The 22,808-nt window shown below is 39.4% G+C and overlaps 1 protein-coding gene across 1 annotated transcript; it reads right to left on the bottom strand.

Moving 5' to 3' along the window:
* Positions 1–451: 451 nt before the first annotated feature.
* SSR1 (signal sequence receptor subunit 1) lies at positions 452–22,133 on the bottom strand. The gene is made up of 8 exons (XM_057554414.1): positions 21,958–22,133; positions 19,331–19,443; positions 15,780–15,867; positions 14,219–14,481; positions 12,185–12,261; positions 11,340–11,418; positions 9,383–9,476; positions 452–3,306 (listed from the first exon to the last, which is right to left on the bottom strand). Exons 1-8 carry the CDS (start codon positions 22,034–22,036, stop codon positions 3,239–3,241), a joined length of 861 nt encoding a protein of 286 aa, XP_057410397.1. The 5' UTR covers positions 22,037–22,133; the 3' UTR covers positions 452–3,238.
* Between the last annotated feature and the right edge of the window lie 675 nt (positions 22,134–22,808).

The raw sequence follows: 22,808 nt of genomic DNA, 5'->3' as shown, positions 1-22,808 counted from the left end.
AACCCTAATCATATTCCTATATGATTCCAAAATCTAAAAGAAAAAAAAACTCTAAAACTTCAGATTATGTAATTAACTACTGTGTAAGTCCAGCCTTTTGTGGAAATGGAAAAGGAGTTAAGAGTCCTGAAGAAATTATTTAGATGTTCACAAGTCAGTCCCCAAGTTTTGTCCTTCCCTCCTGTTCTCTTCTAAGGATGATGATCTTACGAATACAGATCAACATTCCATTCACTTGAATAACCAGGGTCTTGTTTATGTGTCAAGTTGCTCTTCACTAAGCTGGAGATACTAGTTCAAAGAAAAGTAAGATTTTATTTAATAAAATTAGAGCAAATTTATTCATTTTACAGCTATAAATGATGCCGTCCAAAACTGTGGTAAATTACTTCAAGTGTATCTGGAAATGTCTGTAAACCCAAGGGTGTAATTTATCAAAATCTTGCAGAAATGATGTGTATTGCGCCAAGTTTATTGGTTTAAAAAAAAAAAAAAAAAACGTTATTTAAATGCTCTAGCCAAATAAATTTTCCTTCATACCAAGGGTATGGATATCATTGTACCGCAAAAGATGAATGCTATATAAGAGCCTCACATACTGTTACATTTATCTACTCCTGTACCTCCAAAATAGCACCAGTCATTAAGGAAAGGCTTCAATATCACATCACCACCGTTTGCTTCTTCCCAACAGAGCCAAAACACAATTCCAGGCTCATGAACTGCAAATACACCTTTAGGGCAGGGCAGTGGCTTTTTAAATTTTTTTTTTTTTTAAGATGTAAATTTGCCTTTTCCTCCTATCAAAGTCACTATTTTCTGAAGCTTATTTAAAATGAAAAAGTTCACTAGAGTCAAGTCAATGATCCTTTCCCTCTGATTTCTCTTTTCCTCAGGCTTCTACCTTGGAGGTACCATTTCCCTCTTCAAGGGGGCAGGAACAGTCTTACAAGTCACTTACTATGTAAGACCATGAAATGAATGATGCAGCTGTACAACCAAGGTGAGATCCATGCTTTATGAACACATTATTCTCACACGTCCCAGTGACAGGCTTAATACACAAGATTCTCAGTTCATTTTACAGACTCTGGAACCAAGTTGTTCAAAAGATGAATTCTGAAACCATGGTTGGTGTAGCAAATTAATATATCAAAACAAACAAAAACTTCAAATATTTACATTTAAAAAAGACATTTAAAAAACAGGCTACTTATTAAGTAAGTGTGCTTGAACAAACCATGTGTGGAATTGAATTCCATTCATTATGGAGTTAGTTTCTGTTAAACACTGACACTACAGAGACCCCTGGCATCTGAGGACTTAAAAATTTAAGTGTTCCCAATCTATGCTAAAAAATAAAATATGACATAATTTCCGTGCGCTAATTTGAACCTCAGATATGGAAGGTCTAATACATATAAGGCAGATTACTCAGGAGTCAGAAGGCCTGGCACTTGTAACTCAGCGTGGCTTTGCCATTGCCTAAGTATCACCAGGAATTCAATAAAATGCTCTGTAGAGGTCATTTAAATTTTTTGATTTCACCTTACTTCATTATGTCCTAGTAATTTCACAAATTTGGACAGTCACAAAAATGTTTTGAAATATATCAATATTCCTTGAGAAGGTGGAGGGTCTCCTATATTACATCAAATAAAAACCATGCGGTTTCTTAGAGCTCACAGAGCTTTCCAAACTAAACTACTGATCATACAGCCCAATTAAAAACTCAAACACTTTATATTACAGGTATAGAAAGTTTATAGCTCAGCACTGCCAATGTAGTTAATTTGACACCTTAGCCCTACTTGCAAAGCGGTTAACAGCTTTACAGTAACTTGTTTTATCGTCATTGTCTTTGGCTCAGATGTTTAAGGACTTAAGCAACTTGGAAAGGTTTTTCATTTGTGTTGTTCCGTTGTTTTTTTGTGTGGGCACGGGTGCAGGTGGGGATTACAGTAAAGAGGGGTCAGTTCATGATAATGAAGACAGATCAGGAATTAAACAAACAGCTACTAAAATTTCACTTACCATTTCATTACAAAATTATGTGGGAGAATATGACTTGAAGACAGAGGGAAAAGCCTCGGATGTGTTCATACTGTTTTACTCTGCTGCTTATCCAGCCTGACAATAACGCCAAACTTAATTTACTACCTAGGGCAAGGGCAACTAAGAGGGATTTTATGAAGCCCAATTAATTTTGGTTCTGATACCTTAAGTGCTTAAAATTTTGGAGTTCTTCAGATTAACTTGGAAAAAAAAAAATCAACAACCAAAATACCCCAAAGAAAGATTAGATAAAAAACAATTGGTTAACCATTAAAAATTATCTAACAACTCTTTAACAGGTTAGGATTAGTTGGAATTTTGCTTAGTCTGTAGACCAAGGCAACTTTTCTTAAGCAAGATGCTTCTATTAAGGAGAGGAAAATGCTCTCTTAAAAAAACAAAACAGTGTGGTCTAAAAATCATCCCAGAGCTATCTCTTGGGTCAGAAATAGAACAGTGGACAACTCAGTTTCCACATATGTACCTTTTTTCTTTTAAAAAAAGAGAGTGAAGTTGGTTTTATATATCAAAACCAGAATTTTCATGTTTCACAATTTTGGTGCTAGAGATCCCCAAATTCCTTGAACTTATTTGGGAAGGTTTCGGAAGGTGCGCATTATAGTAAACAGCAGCAAAATACCAAAACAGTTCTACTGCTAAAAAGCAGCTACGCCTGCTCGTGCCTTTAGAATACTAGTTGTAAAACAGCAACAACATACAAATTTGTGCCATCAAGCGGGATTTGCGCTATTCTAAAGAAGAAACATTGTCTTCTTTAGAAACAGTCCAAGGCAGGACATCTACAGTGATACCGGGCAAATGCTGAGTTTTGGGGGAAAATGTCAGAAAATGTCCAAAAGGAAGAGACAATAGCATTATATTTAGTATTCTAAAGGCATGCTTCAGATAGTTCAACAATGATTCTGCTAAGACCAACTGCTCACATACATACACACACACTCACATAGATTTTAATGGTTTTAAAAAAACCAAATTTGTTACTTTAGAAAAATAAATGCAGTGCATTTTCAGCAATGTTATCGCCACAGACTCTGATTGCTCAGTCCACACATTAAGTAGTAGTTGCCTTCTACGGTGATATGGCTTCTCTGCACTAATTCCCATCAGGCCGAAAAACATTAGGGCGGGTTAAGTAAAGACCGAATTGTTGCACAAAGAACATTTACTCATCAGATCCCACCGATCTCTTCTGTGCCCGTTTCCTGGGCAACCTTCTTGGTGAAGCTTTATCTGGAAGAAAAGAGAAAGTTCTGACTTGCCTGGCTATCGTGTATGTGTTCAATTCAAAAGCATTTTCCTTCAACTTTACCATTAAGTTAAGAAAACGACACATGCAAGAAGACCATCTAATAATAAATACCTCTTATCTAGCATAGGTTTTTTAACCTTTAAAATAATCCTTCAAGAGGTAACTCAAAATGAAACTCTACATACTTGTAAGTTGCTAAAGTAAATCTTAAAAGTTCTCCTCACACACAAAAAAATTTTTTTGGTAACTTTGTATGGTGACAGATGATGACTTACCGTGGTGACCACTTTCCAATGTGTACAAGTTATCTATCATTATGTTGTATACCTGGAACTAATATGTCATTCATTATATGTCAATTAAATCTTTTTGCAGTTAGGGTGGGAAAAGATCTAATCTTGATCACTGTAATGTTGAAGCTACCATACAAAATCTTGAACTCTACAGCTCAGCATGTTTATACATGATACATGCATAAGTAAACTCTTTACAAATAGCATAAAAATTTTATATTGATTACAAATTAAAGACTTAATATTTATAAATGCAGTGCCATGCAGTTTGCATAATTTCTGGTAGTTTCATAAATTTACCTGAAATGAGCAGCAGGTTAAAGGAAATTATACAGCACATCAATACTAAAAGCATCCTACGCACATAAGCACTATCTTTTTACTTTTTTCTCTTATGTTAGAGTCTTAGTGTGGTCTATTAAGCAAAAAATAAACTGGTGGTGAGTTTCCTCCACTTCTATCCAGTAAGGAGTCATCTAGAAGTTTCTTTAAAAAGTGAAAGACTGTCTTCTGACCATTGTCTTTTTCATATTTTCTAGGAGCACCTAACCTATTAGGAACGTAAGTTCTTTGCGGAATAAGTTACACATTACAATTATTTTTCCAGTTTAAAAAAATATACAGTAAATGTTTACAAAGAATATTTAGAAGCTAAAAATTCTTTTCAAAAAACTGCTTAAGAATTAATGACTGAAATATCACGTGAGAGCTGGCCTCAGTGCTTTACTGAGGTTGGTAATGATGTGTTTCGGGGGCTCCAGTGCCTAAAGCTGAGCACAGAAGCACTTTTCTGACAAAGAAAGCCTACAACTTTCATCAAATTTTCAGAAAGGTTAGACTATGAATTACTGCATCTTCTACTCCTAAATAATTTTTAAATATAAGCAGCAGCTGAATAATCTTTTTTATTTTTTTTTTTCCAAAAAATGCTTCAGAATCTAACAGCCACCTATGTGGACACAGCTGTTACTATGGATTAAAATGGTCCTTACTGACTCCCAACAATGTCAACCCCCTGCAGCAGGGTTTTAAATACAGGAATACACAAAAAAGAGCCTCGGAGAACCTGCAAAGCCTGTTCGTCCAACACACATGAATTTCACTCCATCAGTAAGACAGCCGATCCAAATTACCTTAACAGTGAGTCTAAAACCTTCCCCTCCCACATGTCTAGCTCATCAGAGTTAAGCAGCAGACAACTGAGACACACACAGAGCAGCCTGGAGTCATCCAGCTTTGGGGAAAATGGCTCCAAATGCCTCAACAGCCTAGAAAGTGGCATTTCATTTCAGCAAAGAACAATGAAACATGTATAATGGTGCTTCTCAGTCATCAAAGGAAACCACCTCCTTCTTACCCCCCCCAAAACCCTAAAAAACTTTAAAAAAAGAACAAAAACAGAAAACCTTAATTAAACATGATGTCTCATATTGAATAAATGGGGCAGATCCAAAAATGCCTCTCCTGCCCATTTAAAAAAAGACTAAATTGTAGTAAAATGGTAACTCACTCCAACTTTTTTCATTTTAGAAAAGAGAAAGGCAAGATGTTAGCAGAAAGTTAAAATGGTCCCTTTCCTCTTTCTGGGACTGCATAATCTAATTTCCTACCTCACCTGTGGGGAAATACTATATAAATAACTTTCAGATGGATTTTTTTTTTATTAATGAGATACATGTCACAGTTTTCTAACAGATCCCTGAGTTAAAGTCACATTACACAGAAGACTTCATAGTTATAGCTTCTGATGAAGCTTTCCCTATGTACACATATGAAACCGCATTTAGCGAAGATCCTATAATTTTTCTATTAAAATCAGCTAACCTGTCACTTATAGTTAAAAGACCTCAGGGAAGTTGAAGCACCCTACTCTGAAATGCAAAACATACAAGAAAAAACTTCTTAGTAATGGGCTCAAATTGTTTCAAACCACCCTTCTTCCTTTACAGTCTGAACGAGACTCATCACCTGAGACACGTGATTATTCTCTCCTTCAACAAGACTTCCTTTGACTCTAAATATGATCCCCCTTTCCTAACTTTTCAGTTGTCTACATTATTCATTCTAGCACATAATCACATATTATTTCACATACGTACTTTATTTTCCTCAAGCAGAAATGTAAACTGAAAGACAGTAATACGTATGTTCTTACCTTCTTCTTAACATAACATACCGCTCAGAACCGAGCGTATCACAGTGTTACGGCACCGCAGATCATACTTACTGAATGAAAATAAATAGTCATACGTGATTGGAATTTTGCTCTGTAATTGTAATAATTCTCAGCTTTTAAGTTCATGAATAACAAGTCAGGGAGCAAGATACTATGAAACCAATCTCCCAGTCTACATAAGCAATCCTGCTGCACTACAGAGGCCATGGTCTACACTTCCACCCAATTCCACTTCCTGCTACACTGAATGCCGGATGACGTGGGAAATCTGTCCTTAAAGAGACCCTCAGCTGTCTCCTAGGCTCCACGTCCCAACGTCTCCAAGTCTTGATTCGCCTGAGCTCTACACACGCTTTCACACGCTCACCGGAGTTGCACGGGCTCCTCACACTCACAGATCCAACTCAGACCCATCCCTCCTTGTGCACAGACACTCCTCTCCCTAGAGTCCCTGCTGTTAATGGGACCATCTTCCATCCAGCTGCCCAAACTCAGAGCGCCCTGACTCCTCCCTTCCTGAAACTACCAAAAAGTCACTGAAAGCCCGACCGGCTCCACTTCTGAAATATCCTTCTCTTCCCTTTTATTCCCATTCACTACTGCCTTAGCTTAGGCCCTAATGGTTCCTCGTATGCTTTGCTGAAATCACCTAACTGGTATCCCTGGGTCCAGTAGCTCCCACTTCTTAGCCAGCCTCCACAAAACTATCACATAATTTTTTAAAAAAAACATGAATTTGTTATTTCTCTGCTTTAAAGTATCTGATGGCTGCCATTTGGCTAGAAGGAAAGTCAGAAGGCCATAGCAGAGCACATAAAAAAGACTCTCCCTCACAGAACTCAAGAATCGGCCAATGTCAACCCCTTCTGTGAATGATCTCCCTACTCTCCTACCTGGAGAAGGCCCCTCCTACGCTCTTACTAAAGCGCCTACCAGACTGCACTTGCGTTTCAACATAGAAAGACAAGTCAATTTATAAACCTGGAAAGAACCTGAACAGCCAATTCACAGGAAAAGAAATACTAAGTAGCCAATAAATATGCATAAAGAAGCCAAACCTCATTCTTAACTGTAAATGAAAAATGAGATACCATTTTGTAACATACTGGCAGATTAAAACATTTTATTATACTTAACACTTGAGAATGATTAGTAAGAGGGGAGGAGAAACAGGCAATATTATACATTACTGAGAACATAAATTGGCACCTTTCGGGAAGGAAATGGAACACTTTCCATAAAAATTAAAACGTGCATAATCTTAGACCTAGCTATTCTACTTTTAAGAAATTATCCTGGGGCTTCCCTGGTGGCGCAGTGGTTGAGAATCTGCCTGCCAATGCAGGGGACACGGGTTCGAGCCCTGGTCTGGGAGGATCCCACATGCTGCGGAGCAGCTGGGCCCGTGAGCCACAATTACTGAGCCTGCGCGTCTGGAACCTGTGCTCCGCAACAGGAGAGGCCGTGATGGTGAGAGGCCCGCGCACCGCGATGAAGAGTGGCCCCCGCTTGCCGCAACTAGAGAAGGCCCTTGCACAGAAATGAAGACCCAACACAGCCATAAATAAATAAATAAATAAAATTTAAAAAAAAAAAAAAAAAAAAGAAATTATCCTGGGGACTTCCCTGGTGGCACAGTGGTTAGGAATCCGCCTGCCAATGCAGGGGACACGGTTTCCAGCCCTGGTCCAGGAAGATCCCACATGCCGCGGAGCAACGAAGCCCGTGTGCCACAACTACTGAGCCTGTGCTCTAGAGTCCACGAGCCACAACTACTGAAGCCTGCGCGTCTAGAGTCCGTGCTCCACAACAAGAGAAGCCACCGCAGTGAGAAGCCCGCGCACCGCAACGAAGAGGAGCCCCCGCTCGCCACAACTAGAGAAAGCCCGCGCGCAGCAACGAAGACCCAACGCAGCCAAAAATTAATTAATTAATTAATTTAAAAAAATTATCCCGGGTAGGAGAGTGGGCAAAATAGGAGTAGGGGGTCAAAAGGTACAAACTTCTAGTTATAAGTCACAAATATTTAATATACAACATGGTGATTATAGTTAACACTGTAGTGTATATCTGAAAGTTGCTAAGAGAATAGATCTTAAGAGCTCTCATCGCAAGAAAAATAAAATTTGTAACTGTGTGGGATGGTGTTGACTAGATGATGTGGCGATCATTTCACATTTTATACAAATATCAAATCATTATGTTGTACATGCAAAACTAATGTTATATGTCAATTACATCTTAATTTTTTAAATTATCCCGTAATTTTATATATTAAGAATATTCATTAGAGTATTAATTTTAAGAGCAAAAAACTGGAAATAACAAACATCCTTCAATATAGAACAGGCTTAATTCTGACACATTTATATAAAAGAATTGTAAAAGAATACTATGTAGTTATTAAAAAGAATAAGGTAAATATGTAAGTAATTATCAAAAAAAGACATCGAAGGCACAAGAACTCAGGTTGTAGAACTGTGTGCCACATGACGCCACCTGTGTAAACACACACACACAGACACAACAGACACATAGCTGGTACACGTGTAGAAAACAGAGTAACACATAAGTACCAAATATTTATGGAAAATGGAACTAGGGGAGCCAGGAGGTTATCTCTGAACTTTTTTTCTTTTCCACCCCCCAAAAAAAGGGCAGGACCTCCTGGTGGCACAGTGGTTAAGAATGCACCTGCCAATGCAGGGGACACGGGTTCGAGCCCCAATCGGGAAGATCCCACATGCCGCGGAGCAACTAAGCCCCTGGGGCAGAACTACTGAAGCCCACGTGCCTAGAGCCCGTGCTCCACAACAAGAGAAGCCACCGCAATGAGAAGGCCAAGCACCGCAACGAAGAGTAGCCCCCGCTCGCCGCAACTAGAGAAAGCCCACGCACAGCAACAAAGACCCAACGCAGCCAAAAATAAATAAATAAATAAATAAATTTTAAAAAATTGTTTAAAAAAAGGCAATGAAGCCATACTGCTTTTACGGCAAATGTTTTTAAAAAGTCCAATTACAATTGGAGAAAAAAAATCTATATTCTTCTATAAAGATTAATATTTAACTAACTGCATATAAAATAGAAACTGAAATATACGTTAGGTAAACTATCAGGCAGTATTGTAGGTTTATTCTTTCAAAAATAGTGGGTAGTTGGCAGTTTTTCTAATAAATATGGTGATAGAAAACTGTTCCCGTATTCAGTACACTTACTGTAAAGTATTCACAAACTATACAACAGCTCCCAACACATCAAACACCATTAAAAAGATGAATTGCCTCACCTCTCCTACTCTGCACTGAAGCCACAGGAAAGAAGAGAGACAGGAAAAAGGTTAGGAATATAGAGAATTCACACATTTGTATACAAACTGCAGATGTGGAAGCATTTCTAAATTAAAGCATAAATATAGTGCACAGAATAAAAATGTGATGCATTCATTGCTCATCGTATTAGATTCGTACAAGCCATGAAAAGATGAGTGTTAAGGAGCACTGACCAAGCATTTTTTTTGCCAAATCTAAGATACTTAATTTCCATTTAAGAGAAAAGTTTCCCAGGCGAGTTTGTAGGAGTACTTACTGATCTGATTCAAAGTTTCCTGAGGAATCCAGCTCATGTCAACATCACTCTGACTCGAGGTACCCGTCTCTACCTTCTGTATGGGTCTCTTGCGCTAAAAGAACATAAAAACATTATTGTAAAGGAGTTCCATTATATTATTTACTATAATTTTAAAACCGCCCATCAAGCTACCCACTTAAATATAATAGATAAACATGTTCTCTTCTAGTCCTAAAACATTCCTCAAATATTTTTTTAACAAGGCGGGAACATCATGTCTACACCAATATAAAGAATAAGGAATAAATCTGCACAATTACTTATTTTCAGTCTTTAACGACCTTTTCCTCTGCTGTAAAGCTTCATATGTTATTACACAATTGGTAGACCAAGTAAGAACTTCTATTTTTACGATTTTCTTTCATTTTGGGAATCAAATCTTAAAGAATAAACTTATTTCCACATTAAACAAAAGTTGGGATAATTACTGAAATGTTGCATGCAGGCAGATCCCTGCATTATTAGCTAAATACACTTAAACAGCTGGCATAAATAAAACAAAACAAAAACATATAATCCCATTTAAGCTAACAACCTCAAACTTTGTTCCCTGAGTATTTGCAGCAAAACTGCTAGAAAGTAAGAAAGTGATTCAATTCCACTCTTTGGTCCTATTCTTTAAAAAAAAAAAACAAAAAACAAAAAAAAACCCCACCTAATTATTTACATAAGAAACAGAATATTAATTTTACAGTCCACAAATTGGACTCTGAATACACAGAGATAACTGAAAAACTGGCTTATACCTAATACATAAACTTATAGCAAAAATGCTGACTATTATGAAAACAAGGTAAAGAATGTTATGAAAATTAACATTCAAGCACTAAGTATTTTTCTTTTAAAAAGTAAGGATTTATTAATAACATTTACTGCTAATTTTACATAGGTTTGATTGCCTGACTTACTGCGTAATAAAGATTAACCAAAATGTCTAGCAATTGTTTAGGGTCTAGTTCATATCAGTGTATTTGACACAAATCATGTTATATACTGAGAGGAATCGTATGGGTTCTTTTGTTTTGGGGTTGGTTTTTTGGCAGGGTGAGGGAGAAGAGGGACATGAGGGTACAGTGGCAGAATCAGCTATACCATGTTCAGAGACAGGAAACCATGATTACACCAGGTGCTTCAATGCTGCCACTCTACTACTCTAACTCAAAACACAGTTCTGACTTAAATACAGCCAAATTCATGCGTTCTTTTTCAAATGAAGACTCATTTAATTGCTAATCAGAAGTCAGCCCTATAGTCAAGAGTATTAAAGCAAATATATAAAAGCTGCATTACTTATAGATAAAATACATATCCATGAAAGAGTATGATAAACAGAAGAATGAAATCTTATGTCTGAGTTTTAGGAATAAAAATTCTAGCATAATATAGAGTTACGTAACAGTGAGAAGGTAAATATCATCCTGGAGAATGCAGACAAAGGACACCAACTGCACGTGGCAGTAGAGTCTAAACAAATCCAAATCATACACCCAAGGTCTCCTCTTCAGGCTTTATTTTATTTATTTTTATTGTTATCATTATTTTTTTTAAATAGGTCTTCACTGGAGTGCAACCGCTTCACAATAGCGTGCTTGTTTCTGCTGCACAACAAAGAGAATCAGCCACATGCACACACAGCCCTGACCCCCCGGGCCCCCCACCCCCCAGGTCATCGCAAAGCATGGAGCCCATCTCCCTGGGCTATGCTGACATCCCCCACCAGCCAACCACCCCGCGCTCGGTAGTGTATATATGTCCGTGCTACTCTCACTTCGTTCAGGCTTTATTTTAAAAAGGCACAACAAACCTGTAATCTACAAACCCACAGTGAGAGCAAGAAGCCACAAATAACTAGACTGTACTTAGTACTGTAACGACTTTTGAAGTATGGCTATAAGAGCTGTTTATCTATATTTACCTTTCTAGATTCTAGGAGTTGATGAAGGCCAACCACCACCAAAAGCCCAAGACCAGCAAGGAACATATACATAAAGATTCTGATATAAAAGGAGAAAATATAAACTGGCTTTAGTTCATAAGAAATACCACAGCTAATTAAAACTATAATTGTGCTTTAACTCCTAAGAGGTATGAGTTAATTACAACAATAATTCTAACAAAATATAATTTTTCCAAATAATTTGTGGGGAAAAGGAACAAAATATTTTAAATTCAACGTAGATCCAGGTAAGTTTTATAAATTTACCTTTAACAACAGTCAGTCCCCACCCTCCAAAAAAGGCATATGATCTACAATGAATTACTTCATAATTTGTTATAGTCAAAGCTCAGTTAAAACAGCTGCATTAGGTGTTGTCTTCCTCAAATATTAGACTTTGCACAATTTTATTTAAAAGTTACTTTTAGTGAATTATATAAGTATACAGTGAAAAATGATTCATCATTCACAAAGGACACATTTTTCAAGATAAAATCTTCTGGTTTATGTTTTCAATAGTAATTCTGGAGTCATGAAACTTAGATGAGGCTGATGACCAACTTAAGAGGATGGGGTGGAAAACAATTTAAAGACGGGAAGAACAAAAAGCAAACTATCTTTCTAAAACAGTTTTTTGTTAGCTTTAACTATCTTTCCTAACTTGGTATTAACAGTTCTAAGAATCATCTAAAGTATGAATTTAAGTAGTCAGGATTTCACCCAATCTACACCTAATCTTTCACCATTAAAAATACAGTGAAGGACGCAAGCCTCCCAGTCCTACCTTCTGAGGTCAAGACCTACGCACTGCGACTTTCACTTACGTTTCTCCATCTAGCCCATCTTCTCTCTCAATAATTGTAACTGTTTGATTGAAGACAGCATCTTGGAAAACATTGCCCTGTTAAAAAAAATAAATCACAAAAATCTGAAATGTGTTGAAAGAATGAAAGCTTACAAGATTTCTTAAAACTTACCCTACAGATACCCTACCGATACCATACCGCTTTCTCATCGCTTAGAAGGTCAGTAAGACTCAACAGAGTCGTACGTGAGTGCACCAATTCAATGTCAGGGACTCAACGTTATGATGTTACTTTCTCCTCAAAAATAAAAAAGGCCTCCAACTTTGCTAAAGTTGTCCCCACTTTCTTTGACGGGGATGGGAGAAGATGTGAGAAACCAGGGAAGTAAAGTAAAAAACAGGATAACGTGCAGAAAGAAACAGAGCCCACAGAACACTCTTCAGCTAGAAGCCCTGGCTTCTGTTGTAGGTAATCCTCCAAACGAGAAAAGAAGAGCATGAACACGTACAGCAGGAGCTCCAGAAGAACATCATTTTAAGAACTAGCCTTGAACAAAAGTCAAATTCATGTTCTAAATTGACAATGGATTGGAAATCAGTTTATATTAAATGGGTTAGTGACTTTCAGTATCAAAATCTTTTTCTGTGGTGGTCTCCAAATAATTCTGTCAGCTCACCACAATTTAAGTTTTCAAATACATGAGAATCACTGGGACAACACACAGCTGTGTTCAGTGTTTTGTGTGAAGCATCGAGGTAGTACTTTTCCAAAACTGTCACTGCTTATTGCTGAACTGTAACGATTTAAGTCTTATCCAAGATCATTCTATTAGCATTCCTCTAGTGACAATTCCAAGATGAAACAAACATTCAAAATGGAACTGAAGCTACATATATGCTTGTTGGATTAAGTTTAATTCTGCTTGAAAACTTGATGAAATACACAGTCCTTCAAGCTACTAAACTATAAAGTTGAGGAAGCTTAATACATTGTTTTGAAAATAAGGAAGGGGAATTCCCTGGTGATCCAGTGGTTAGGACTCGGCGCTCTCATAGCAGGGGCCTGGGTTCAACCCCTGGTCGGGGAACTAAAATCCCGCAAGCAGTGCAGTATGGCCCCCCACCACCCCCCCAAAAAAAAAAAAAAAAAGAAAAGAAAAAAGATGAAAACTCTTTCCCACTTTCCACTAAGTAGTTTTAAAAAAGACACAAAAGGAAAACTTAACTGCAGCATGAGAAATTTAACTCAGATGTAAATATGTTGACACTAGGGTGATGAAAAGGTTGAATAAGCTTCCAAGAGAGGATGAAACTTCCTTCTCAGAAAACTTTTTCAAAAGGGAATGGTTTAGATGTGCTTTCTATCTGAAGGAGGACGTGACAGTTGGCATCTAGAGGTCAACCCCCAGCAGTAAAATTCTAGTGGGCTTCTCTCATTCATTCATTGGATATATGTATACTATAGAAAGATAGTAAAATATCCTAAGAAAGACAACAGAACTTATATTAGGCTATTTGGTTCTCATAAACCATAAGCCTTACTAACATCCTAAAAATATTTGGTTACATTTTCTCTATGAGTGTATAAAATGACAGAAAAATAGTCACAGAAAGTCCTTAAAACTTACCAACAGAAGCAGTAAAATGGGCAAAATGCAAGCAACAAAAGGAGGTACAAAAATTACTTAATATATATTAACATCTGAGAAGTAGCAGATTCCACTGTGCGGCTTACTGTTCCTTTTCCTTTTAAGATCCAGCTGGAGTCACTGTCACTTTCCTACCCCTACACTTACTTGTCTCTAGCATGTATCACTTATCATGCTGTGATGTTGTCTGTCTACAACCATCTGCCCCATTGGATTATAGACTTGAAGACAGAGATGTACAATTTATCTTTGCCTCCCTGCTGCCTGTCAGTTTCAACCACAAAATAGGCACCTGAATGAATAAATATAAGAATATTCATTAAACAATGTCAACTGTCCTCATCCATTAACTTAAAAAAAAAAAAAAAAAAAGAAGAAGAAGAAGAAGGTTTAGAGGGCCTTACGTTCAAATCTTTGTAGTTCAGATTGATGACTAGACCAAACGGCCGTCCACCCATGGGCTCTGCAGGAATGAAGGAGTACTCAAAAGTTGCCTGTCTCTGGGGTGGCACTACAGTATTCAGAGGAAGAGCTGTGAAATTCTGGATATAAAACTGGTAGTCCTGAGGATAACGGAATGAGGCGTCTAGAGATTCAACAATAAAATCTTCTGTACCCTTGTTTGTAAAGCCTACCAGGAACTTCACAATGTTATTTGCTGGAAAATCTAAGAAACAAAAAAAGAGAGAGGAAGATTAGAAAACATTCAAAGGGTACAAAATAAGTAGACATTACAAATGGATTCTGGCACCCTTTCCTGCTATGTATGGATTTGGTTTCAGAACCCTTTTCAGTAGAGCACTCCAGCCATCCACTAACTAGCAACTTGGAGTTCGTGTGTAAGCTGAAACCCTTGTCTGCATGGCAGCATTCCAACTTAAGAGTTGAACTGAGCACCTCAATTTAAGACCAGATCACTTCCAAGTTGTATGTCTAAGAAGGAGTTGTATACTTTCAGCAGTAAGATTATCTTGCAGTGGGGCTACATGTCTTGGTGAAGTCACCTTCATCTCCAACTCAGTATCTGCTCTCTGTGCAGATAATGGAGAGAAAAATGACAGAAAGGTAAAGTCTAAGAGGTTCACCTGAAAACTGTAATATCTATTAAAACATAAAAAAAAAAATCAATCAGGCAATCCTTATTTGCAGTTAGTCAAAATGCAAACAAATGTGACCCAAGGAGGCAGCTACAAAAATAAATGGGAAAAACCACCACCAACAACAAAAACCCCTCAAATTATACTTTCTGTAGGCACAGAGGTAAAATGTACGTGGGAATAAAACAGAAAGCTTGAGAAGACCAAGAAAATGAATAACCTCAAATAATAAGTCTTCGATAATTATCCTGTGGTCTACAGAGCTGCTTCATCCATAAAGCACAGGTTCTGGGGTTAGACAGATCTGGGTCTGAATCCTGTCTTCAGAATCTGTTTACTAAGTGAGTAACCCTGTTCAAGTCGTAACCTCTCTAAACCTCAGTTCAACAATAACTCTCCTCTTAGGGTTCCTATTAGAATTGAATAATACAGGCAAAATATTGAAAACAGTGCCTGCCACATAGTTCTCAATAAATATAAGCCATTAGTTAATTTTCTTCTAATGCAACATAGGCTCTAGTCAAGGCCTAACTGTAAAGATTTAATATTTCACTAATGTTTACACTCAAAATATGAATGTTATTTTACTGTGGCAGTTTGAAAAAAGTTTAAAAACAGTATCTTTCAAAGGGACATTTGATTTCTAGTTAAAATGGATAGTATTTATTTTTTCCCCATAGTTTAAATGCCAGAAACGCTACCTTACAGATATGGGTATTCATACATGCAACTGGGTTTTTCCCCAAAATGTGTCTACACTATACTTGTAAAATAAAGACCTTAATCATTACTAATGCGTCCCCAAAAAGTGAGCTAGCCATTTAAAAAAATTCCTGTATTTGAATTACAACCAACATTCCCCTCTCACCTTCTCCTTTCACAAACAGGATGGTTGTATCTGCACTTGGTGAAGCTTCAGGTTCACCAGATACATCTTCTTCCTCTTTATCTTCAGCCTAAGAAAAATGTTAAAAGCAGATTACTATGGGGGAAAAACAACATCATTTAAGAATAATGACTTCACTAGATTTGGGACAATATATACATTGCTCCTCCAAGGCTGTGTTGGGATTAGTAGTGGAATGAATTTCATTGTAACTCTTCAGTGAAAATAAAACTTCAAGAGCAGCGCATCTCAAAGAGTAATATGCATGCTGATCCCCTGGGGATTGTGCAGCTATGACTCAGGTCAGGGTGAAGCCTGAGATTCTGTATGTATTTCTAACAAGCACCCAGGAAATGCCCATGAAGCTGGTACTTGGATCACACTTTGAACTGCGAGGTTCTAGAGTGTGGGTTGGTAAATCTTCTGTAAAGTTTGAAAGAAGTTTAAAAACAGTATTTTTCAAAGGGACATTTAGTTTCTAGTTAAAACGGGTAGTACTTACTTTTCCCCTTAGTTTAAATGCCAGGAATACTACCTTCCGGGAAAAGAAGAAGTGTCATACACACTCTTTGTGCCACCCCTCCCCCACAAAGGGCGAAGGGAAAGAGACTCCAAAGGAGGCGCTGGCCTGAGGACGCAGGTAGCAAGTGTCTTCCGCTTTGGGGACCACGAGGTCCCTGCTGCAACTATGCAACTGCGGGGGCAGCACGAAAGCAGCCAGGGACAACATGGGGCTGGGCAGAGCTGGCTCTGTCCCACATTCACATTCTGCCGATCCGTGCTAAGGGCCTGGTTATTGGTCTTTCCATCCCAATTAAGAATTTCCCTGTAAGAAGTCATCACAAAACTTGGAAGAAATGGTTTTTTTTAAAAAAATGTGACCAGGGAAATACTGGGGTGGAGATGTCCTGAAACTCAAACTTGCACGACTTGGTACATTTACTATTAATCATTGAACTGTATGCTTTAAATGAGCAAGTATCATGATATGTAAATTACATTCCAATAAAATTGTTTAAAAATGTCAACAAATTTTAACTAAAAATTTTAAACCCCAGTGCAGCATTTCTCCAGGCATCAATGAGAATTAGATACTCAGATATTTGAAGTGTCCAGGCCCTTAACAAATCGAGATGCTTAAGGGCACCACTGTTTACTGGCATTTAACTTTCATTTATGTAAATACTCTCTCTCTCCCAATACAGACCTCTCAAGAGCAAAGCCTGTCTTACATTTTAAAAATTCTCCACACCCACCTCATATGCTTAAGGCACCCAAAACATTTCTTCAACGACTGTTGTACAACTCATTCAATTGTACTGTAAGTTATATTTTAAGTATCTTTAATGATACCTTCATTTACTAAGACTTAGTGAATTTCTACTTTTGGGAAAAGAGACCCACAAGTAAGAAAAGAGACCAGAAACAGCTGTCAAATAAGGAGGAAAGGATATACTTGAGAAACAACAGAAATCATCCCTAAGATTTGATTAACAGGTTGTGGAATAAAAAGAAACGAAAGCAACAAGGTAAAAGCTTGAAGCACTGGAGCCTTATCAAAACAGAATTAAGTCATGGAAGTAAGATGGACGGTAAGTGCTGACTTCCATTTTGGACAGATACAATTTGAGGTACTCATGGAACATCCAGATGGGCTACCCCACAAAGAGCTGGGAACAGAGGAAATGGAGCTCGGTAAGGTAGGCGGCTAGAAACGAGATCTGGAAGTCATCCACGTAAGGCGGTGGTCGCTAAAACCACAGGTGTCATCAACATTAAGGGAGTGAGCAGAGGGAGAGAAGGCGGAAGAGACCAGGGAGCAGCCGCTGAACAGAGAAAACCGATGGGAGTGCCACAGAGGTCAACGAGGGGACTCAAGGAAGGGGTGCTCAGGAAATGCTAAAGAGGCCACACAGGGGAGGAACGGAAAACAGGCCAGGAATTTGGCAGTTAGGCCACTGGTGACTTAGCAAGAACAGTTTTACTAGATACATGGGACCACACCAACCACTGTTAGAGAACAAATGTGAAATGAGCAGAAGAGAAAGCAGTACAATTTCCTCTTTCAAGAACTGTGCTGGTAAAAAGAAAAGAAAACGTGTAAACCTCAGGTGGAGGAACACAATGTGGAGGATGTGAGCACATCTGTAGCTTAACAGAATTAAGTCACGGAGAAGGATCAATGCGTAAAGTTACAGAAAGAAAGAGGATAATAAACAAGATCTCACAAGACCAGATGGGGAGAAGGTGGTAGGGCCGGCCTTAGAAGAGAGTAAATACAACTCACTGTTAAAGGAGAGATGTAGAAAACATGAGTGAATAATATATTCAGAAGTAGAGGGCTTCCCTGGTGGCGCAGTGGTTGAGAATCTGCCTGCCAATGCAGGGGACACGGGTTCGAGTCCTGGTCTGGGAAAATCCCACATGCGGCGGAGCAACTAAGCCCGTGTGCCACAGCTACTGAGCCTGCGCGTCTGCAGCCTGTGCTCCGCAACAAGAGAGGCCGCGGTAGTGAGAGGCCCGCGCACCGCAATGAAGAGTGGCCCCCACTCGCCGCAACTAGAGAAAGCCCTCGCACAGAAACGAAGACCCAACGCAGCCAAAAATAAATAAGTAAATAAATAAAAAATAAAAATAAAGGAATTCCTTTAAAAAAAAAAAAAAAAGAAAAAAAAGAAGTAGAATGTAGAAAATTTGACAGAGTCCACACTTGATGGCCTTCACCTTCTAACATCAAAGACAATATTGTTGCTAAGATTTCACAGAGGACTGATTTTGGAGTTTAAAAGTGGTTAAAAACCAATTCTATGTAGGATAAATTACAGTAGTCAAAAAGAGAAAATAAAATTAGCTAGAAGCATGCCACAGTGATCTTGATTCTAGCCCAATATTCTTACTGTCATACTATAACTTTATAGTAAAAGTTTCAGCGTTAGACACCTTCTAAGAGATCTTCTCTAAGCCCTCCTTCTAAGCGGAATCTTCACAGAACATATTTTATATATTGTTTATTGTCTGCTCCTCACCCCCTGCCACCAAAATGCATACACACTGTCCCAAGAACATAAACTCCATGAGAGCAGAGAGAATCTCTGGTCTGTTCACCAGGGGAATCCAAAACAGTGCCTGGCACATAGTAGGAACTCAATAAACACTTGCTTATTGACTGAAGGAAAGAAAGAAGAAAGAGGAAACTGACCCAGAAAGATAAGTTGCCCAAGACCAGAAAGCTAAGTAGTATGTACCCAAACCCAACGACAAATGGTCCAGTGGTCCTACTATAATGTTACCCTCATAGACTCAAGTTCATATCACCTTGAACTGTTCTTTGTTTCACGTCTCCCTCCTTGTGCCAGGGAATACTTACGGATCATCCTCAATGACTGGCCCCATTCTCCCAAATTCAATCCACTTTGATTCCAGTAACAAACCTCTAAAAGCAAGAATTTTAATACCAAATTTGTCTATATAAGGGCTAAATACATGTATATAGATACACTATGTATATGTATTAAATCAAATACAGCACTAACCAAATCTGTGGGTTCATCTTCTTCCACTTCTGCTTCATCATCTTCATCTTCAATTACAGAATCTTCCACCGTTTCTTCATCTTCTGTAAGATCTTGAGCCGCTGCCAATGAGCCTAACAATAAAATAAAGAACAAGCAGTTAACCTTTACCCTGGAATACCAATGTTTCTAAATCTCAGGTATATAGGCAATGAAAATTTTCCCTTGGAATAACTCAATCTCCCAGCTCACTCTAGTGATGCCAAATGACAACGTGTCTAAGAATATTCATATGACTTTATCTTACTGCTAGTCTTACCAACTGCACATTAATTTTAGTGGGAAATGCTGTTTAATTCTAAAAAGCAGCTGGAAAAATGAACTGCTAAAACTAAAGATGCCTTAAAGCCCAAATAAAGAAATTCAAGCAACTCTGTTAAGCATATTAAAGGAAGTAAGTTTGTTTTAAAAGTAAGAAACTCCAGAATTTAATCTATCATTAACCACATAAAACAAACCAAAAAAAATCCAGGTCTAAAGGAAAATAGCAATCTAAATATCTAGGCAAGAAATCCTGTTATTAGAGTTGACTACAGCTCAAAACTCTTAGTACTCGATAGCATGTAATTCCAAGGAACAAATATCTGTATGACATCCATAGTAAAAACTAGCTCTCATGAAACACATTTGGTTTAGTAAAAACTATATTGGTAATTTCAAGTTTGAGAGCTGAGAAAGCATGCATTTATTTTTGCATACAACTTCAAACATGTTTTAAGATACTTTTTATTTCTCCTACACTTAACATCATAGTGAAAGCAAGCATAACTATAACGCCAAGAAACTATACATCATAATTTTACAGGCAAAAGTACATGTCACATTAAATCTATTTCAGGCAAGACTCTCAAAAGAAATTTCAAAGTTTTAGTGACTCTTCCAACATTTCTCAGAAAGAATGATGATGTGGCAATTAAGTAGAGGGAAGAAAAATATGGGAAAGGAAGCATGTGCACATGCTGTAATACCCAGGAGAAACAGTATATACTAAGAGGACTACATTTTAAGTCTTTCCCACTTCCTTGAGTTCTTACTGCCCGTTAAGACTTATGCCAAATATTAAAGAACACTGAACCACACTTTATGAACTGAAAATCAGCTTCTACTGCTTGCTGAACAGGCTAAACAGTGCATTCATAATTTACAAGGCATTCTGTAAAACCGGTAAGAATACCCACATCTGACATAATTAAGTGGTACTCAATTAAATTTCAAGACTTCTCAATATATACAATGGCTTTCACCCTACATTTATAAAACAAAAGTTTTAATGCTAACCAGTAACAATTTTGTGCCTAAAAAAAAAAAACTAACACTTTTACATTGGAAAAATTAAGAGAAAACATCTTTTGAAAGACAGGCCACTCTGCACAAAAAGTGTTCAAAGATACCCAGTTAGATACTGATGTTTCTTAAGAAAAGAAAGCCTGAAAAAATATACTTTAGATTCTAGACAAGTACGATTACCAAATTTTCTTAAAGAAAATGAAAACATCGACCAGCAAGCAACTCCTAAAGGAAAAGCATTCCTATATAAACCTGCAAATGAATTAACGGTTTTGGTTAATTCTCCCACTTGGTTTTCTATCCGTTAAATAGAAGCCAGTCAGTTCACTTTTCTTTGCAAAAGAACTCGTGGATACCTGTCACTATCGTTCACTTTGCCACACAGCTTGCTTAAAGTTACAGAATAAAAGGAACTCTAGCGATCATTTAGTCAGACTGAATTCCACAGAGGAGAAAATGGAAGTTCACGATAGAACCAGGGTAAAAAGCCAAGTTTCCACATTTCTGACGTCCTGCTACCTATTCTCACACCAGGTTAACTGTTGGAACAAACCTAGATAAAACACGTACAGCTCGAAGGAGACTACATTTTTTTCAGGACAATGCGATGCTTCCACAAAACAAAACGGGAAAAATAATTACAAAAAAAGGAGAGCAAAAGGAGGGCTCAAGTCCCGGACATGCCCAGGGATCCTTCAGCCCGCCTGGGAGCAGGGCTGGACAGGCGGGTGAGGATGGGGAGTTCTGGGGAAATCAAGACACCTGGGAGCACAGAGGGATGTGCTGATAATCGGGGAGAGGACCAGCAGCACGGCTCAGAGTTCAGGCTAGCAGAAAACAAGGCTTTCAGCAAATGAATGGAAGACTCCTGGCGTGGACGCTAAAGACACGTCAGCCCAGCGCCGAGGGGCGGGGACGGGGTGGAGCGGCGGCCGCTGGAGCGCCAGGGGCCGCCGCGCGCTCGGGCACAGCCTGCCCGCCGCCCCTCGTCCCTCGCTCCGGCCGAGGCCGCGGCTGCAGGCGCGAGCCCGAGCCGCCCGCCGCCCCCGAGCAAGCTCGCCGGCAGCGACCAGCCCTCGCGTGCAGGAGGCAGGGGTCAGGCAGGCTCTGGCGCGCGGGGGGCCGCCCTGCGAGCCGGGGGTCGGGGGCCGCGGAGAGGCCGGTGAGGGGGCCGCCGGACCCAGGAGGAGGAGGAGGAGGAGGAGCCGCCGCCGCCGCCGCCGCCGCCGCCGCCGCCGCCAGCTTCAAACCTGCGGTCGCGGCGTCTCCCACCCACCCGCCACCCACTCCCCTCGCCTCACCTCCAGGGCGGCCTCGGAGCAAGAGAGTGGCGGGGAACACCAGCAGGAGAAGCAGCAGCAGGCGGGGGAGGGACTTCATGGCGCGGCCACTCCGGCGTCCGGTCCCTGTCCGCAAGGGCTCTCGGCGGCTCCGGCGGTAATGGCGTTACTCTTCATCCGGGCTCCGGGCGGGGAGGGGCGGGGCACGTAGCACGCACGGCCTTCGCCACGCCCACTCCCTGGCCGAGAAACGCCGCCAGCGTGGCTGTTGGGCTCGGAGCCTGGGGGAGCGCGGGCAGCCCCGGGAGTCACGTGGCCGGTTGCTAGGGCCTCTGAGATTCCCGCGAGAGTCCGCCTCCCGTTATAGTCGCGGGCTGGTGACCTGCGGTTGGCCGCTCGCCCCGCCCTCCATCACTCCCTTCCGGTTAATTAACGTCGTTAGTGGTTATTTTATTTGAATGACGATCCGCCGGGTGACCGGCGCAATAAAGTCTTTGTGTAATTTTAAATAGTGGTCTTATAAGGAGCATGAACTGCCAGCGTGTGGCACTGAAAAGCAAGCATATGTTTTGGAATATATATTATATAACAGTTAAAGAAAAAAAACCCCAAAGCATAAAAAATATACAGTGGAAACTCTTGTCCCCCCTCTGCAGACACCCTCACCCACAGTTAAACAGTGACAGTTCTTAACTTCTTACCTGACATTCCAGAGCTATAAGTCACCCAGAACAGGGCCTGGAATAGAGTAAGCATTTAGGAAACACATAATGGGGGCGGCAATGGCTGGACACTTTCCTTCTCATCTAGTGTGCACTTCAGGTTGCTGCCAGTAATCTGGTATGTCATGCAATTAAACAATGTGAATTCCA

Source organism: Balaenoptera acutorostrata, chromosome 10, assembly GCF_949987535.1.
Source record: "Balaenoptera acutorostrata chromosome 10, mBalAcu1.1, whole genome shotgun sequence".
NCBI classification, from domain to species: Eukaryota; Metazoa; Chordata; class Mammalia; order Artiodactyla; family Balaenopteridae; genus Balaenoptera; species Balaenoptera acutorostrata.
The sequence above is the reverse complement of the archived record's forward strand: the minus strand, read 5'-3'. Positions and strand labels throughout refer to the sequence as shown.

What these genes read in the sequence shown, in the direction of transcription:
- SSR1 (XM_057554414.1), bottom strand. Translation starts at nt 22,036, where the DNA reads ATGAAGTCCCTCCCCCGCCTGCTGCTGCTTCTCCTGCTGGTGTTCCCC. An exon ending in GCTCCGAGGCCGCCCTGGAG is followed by an intron (nt 19,444 to 21,957) that starts GTGAGGCGAGGG and finishes TTTTATTGTTAG; the next exon opens with GCTCATTGGCAGCGGCTCAA. An exon ending in GATGGGCTAGATGGAGAAAC is followed by an intron (nt 11,419 to 12,184) that starts GTAAGTGAAAGT and finishes CTTTTATATCAG; the next exon opens with AATCTTTATGTATATGTTCC.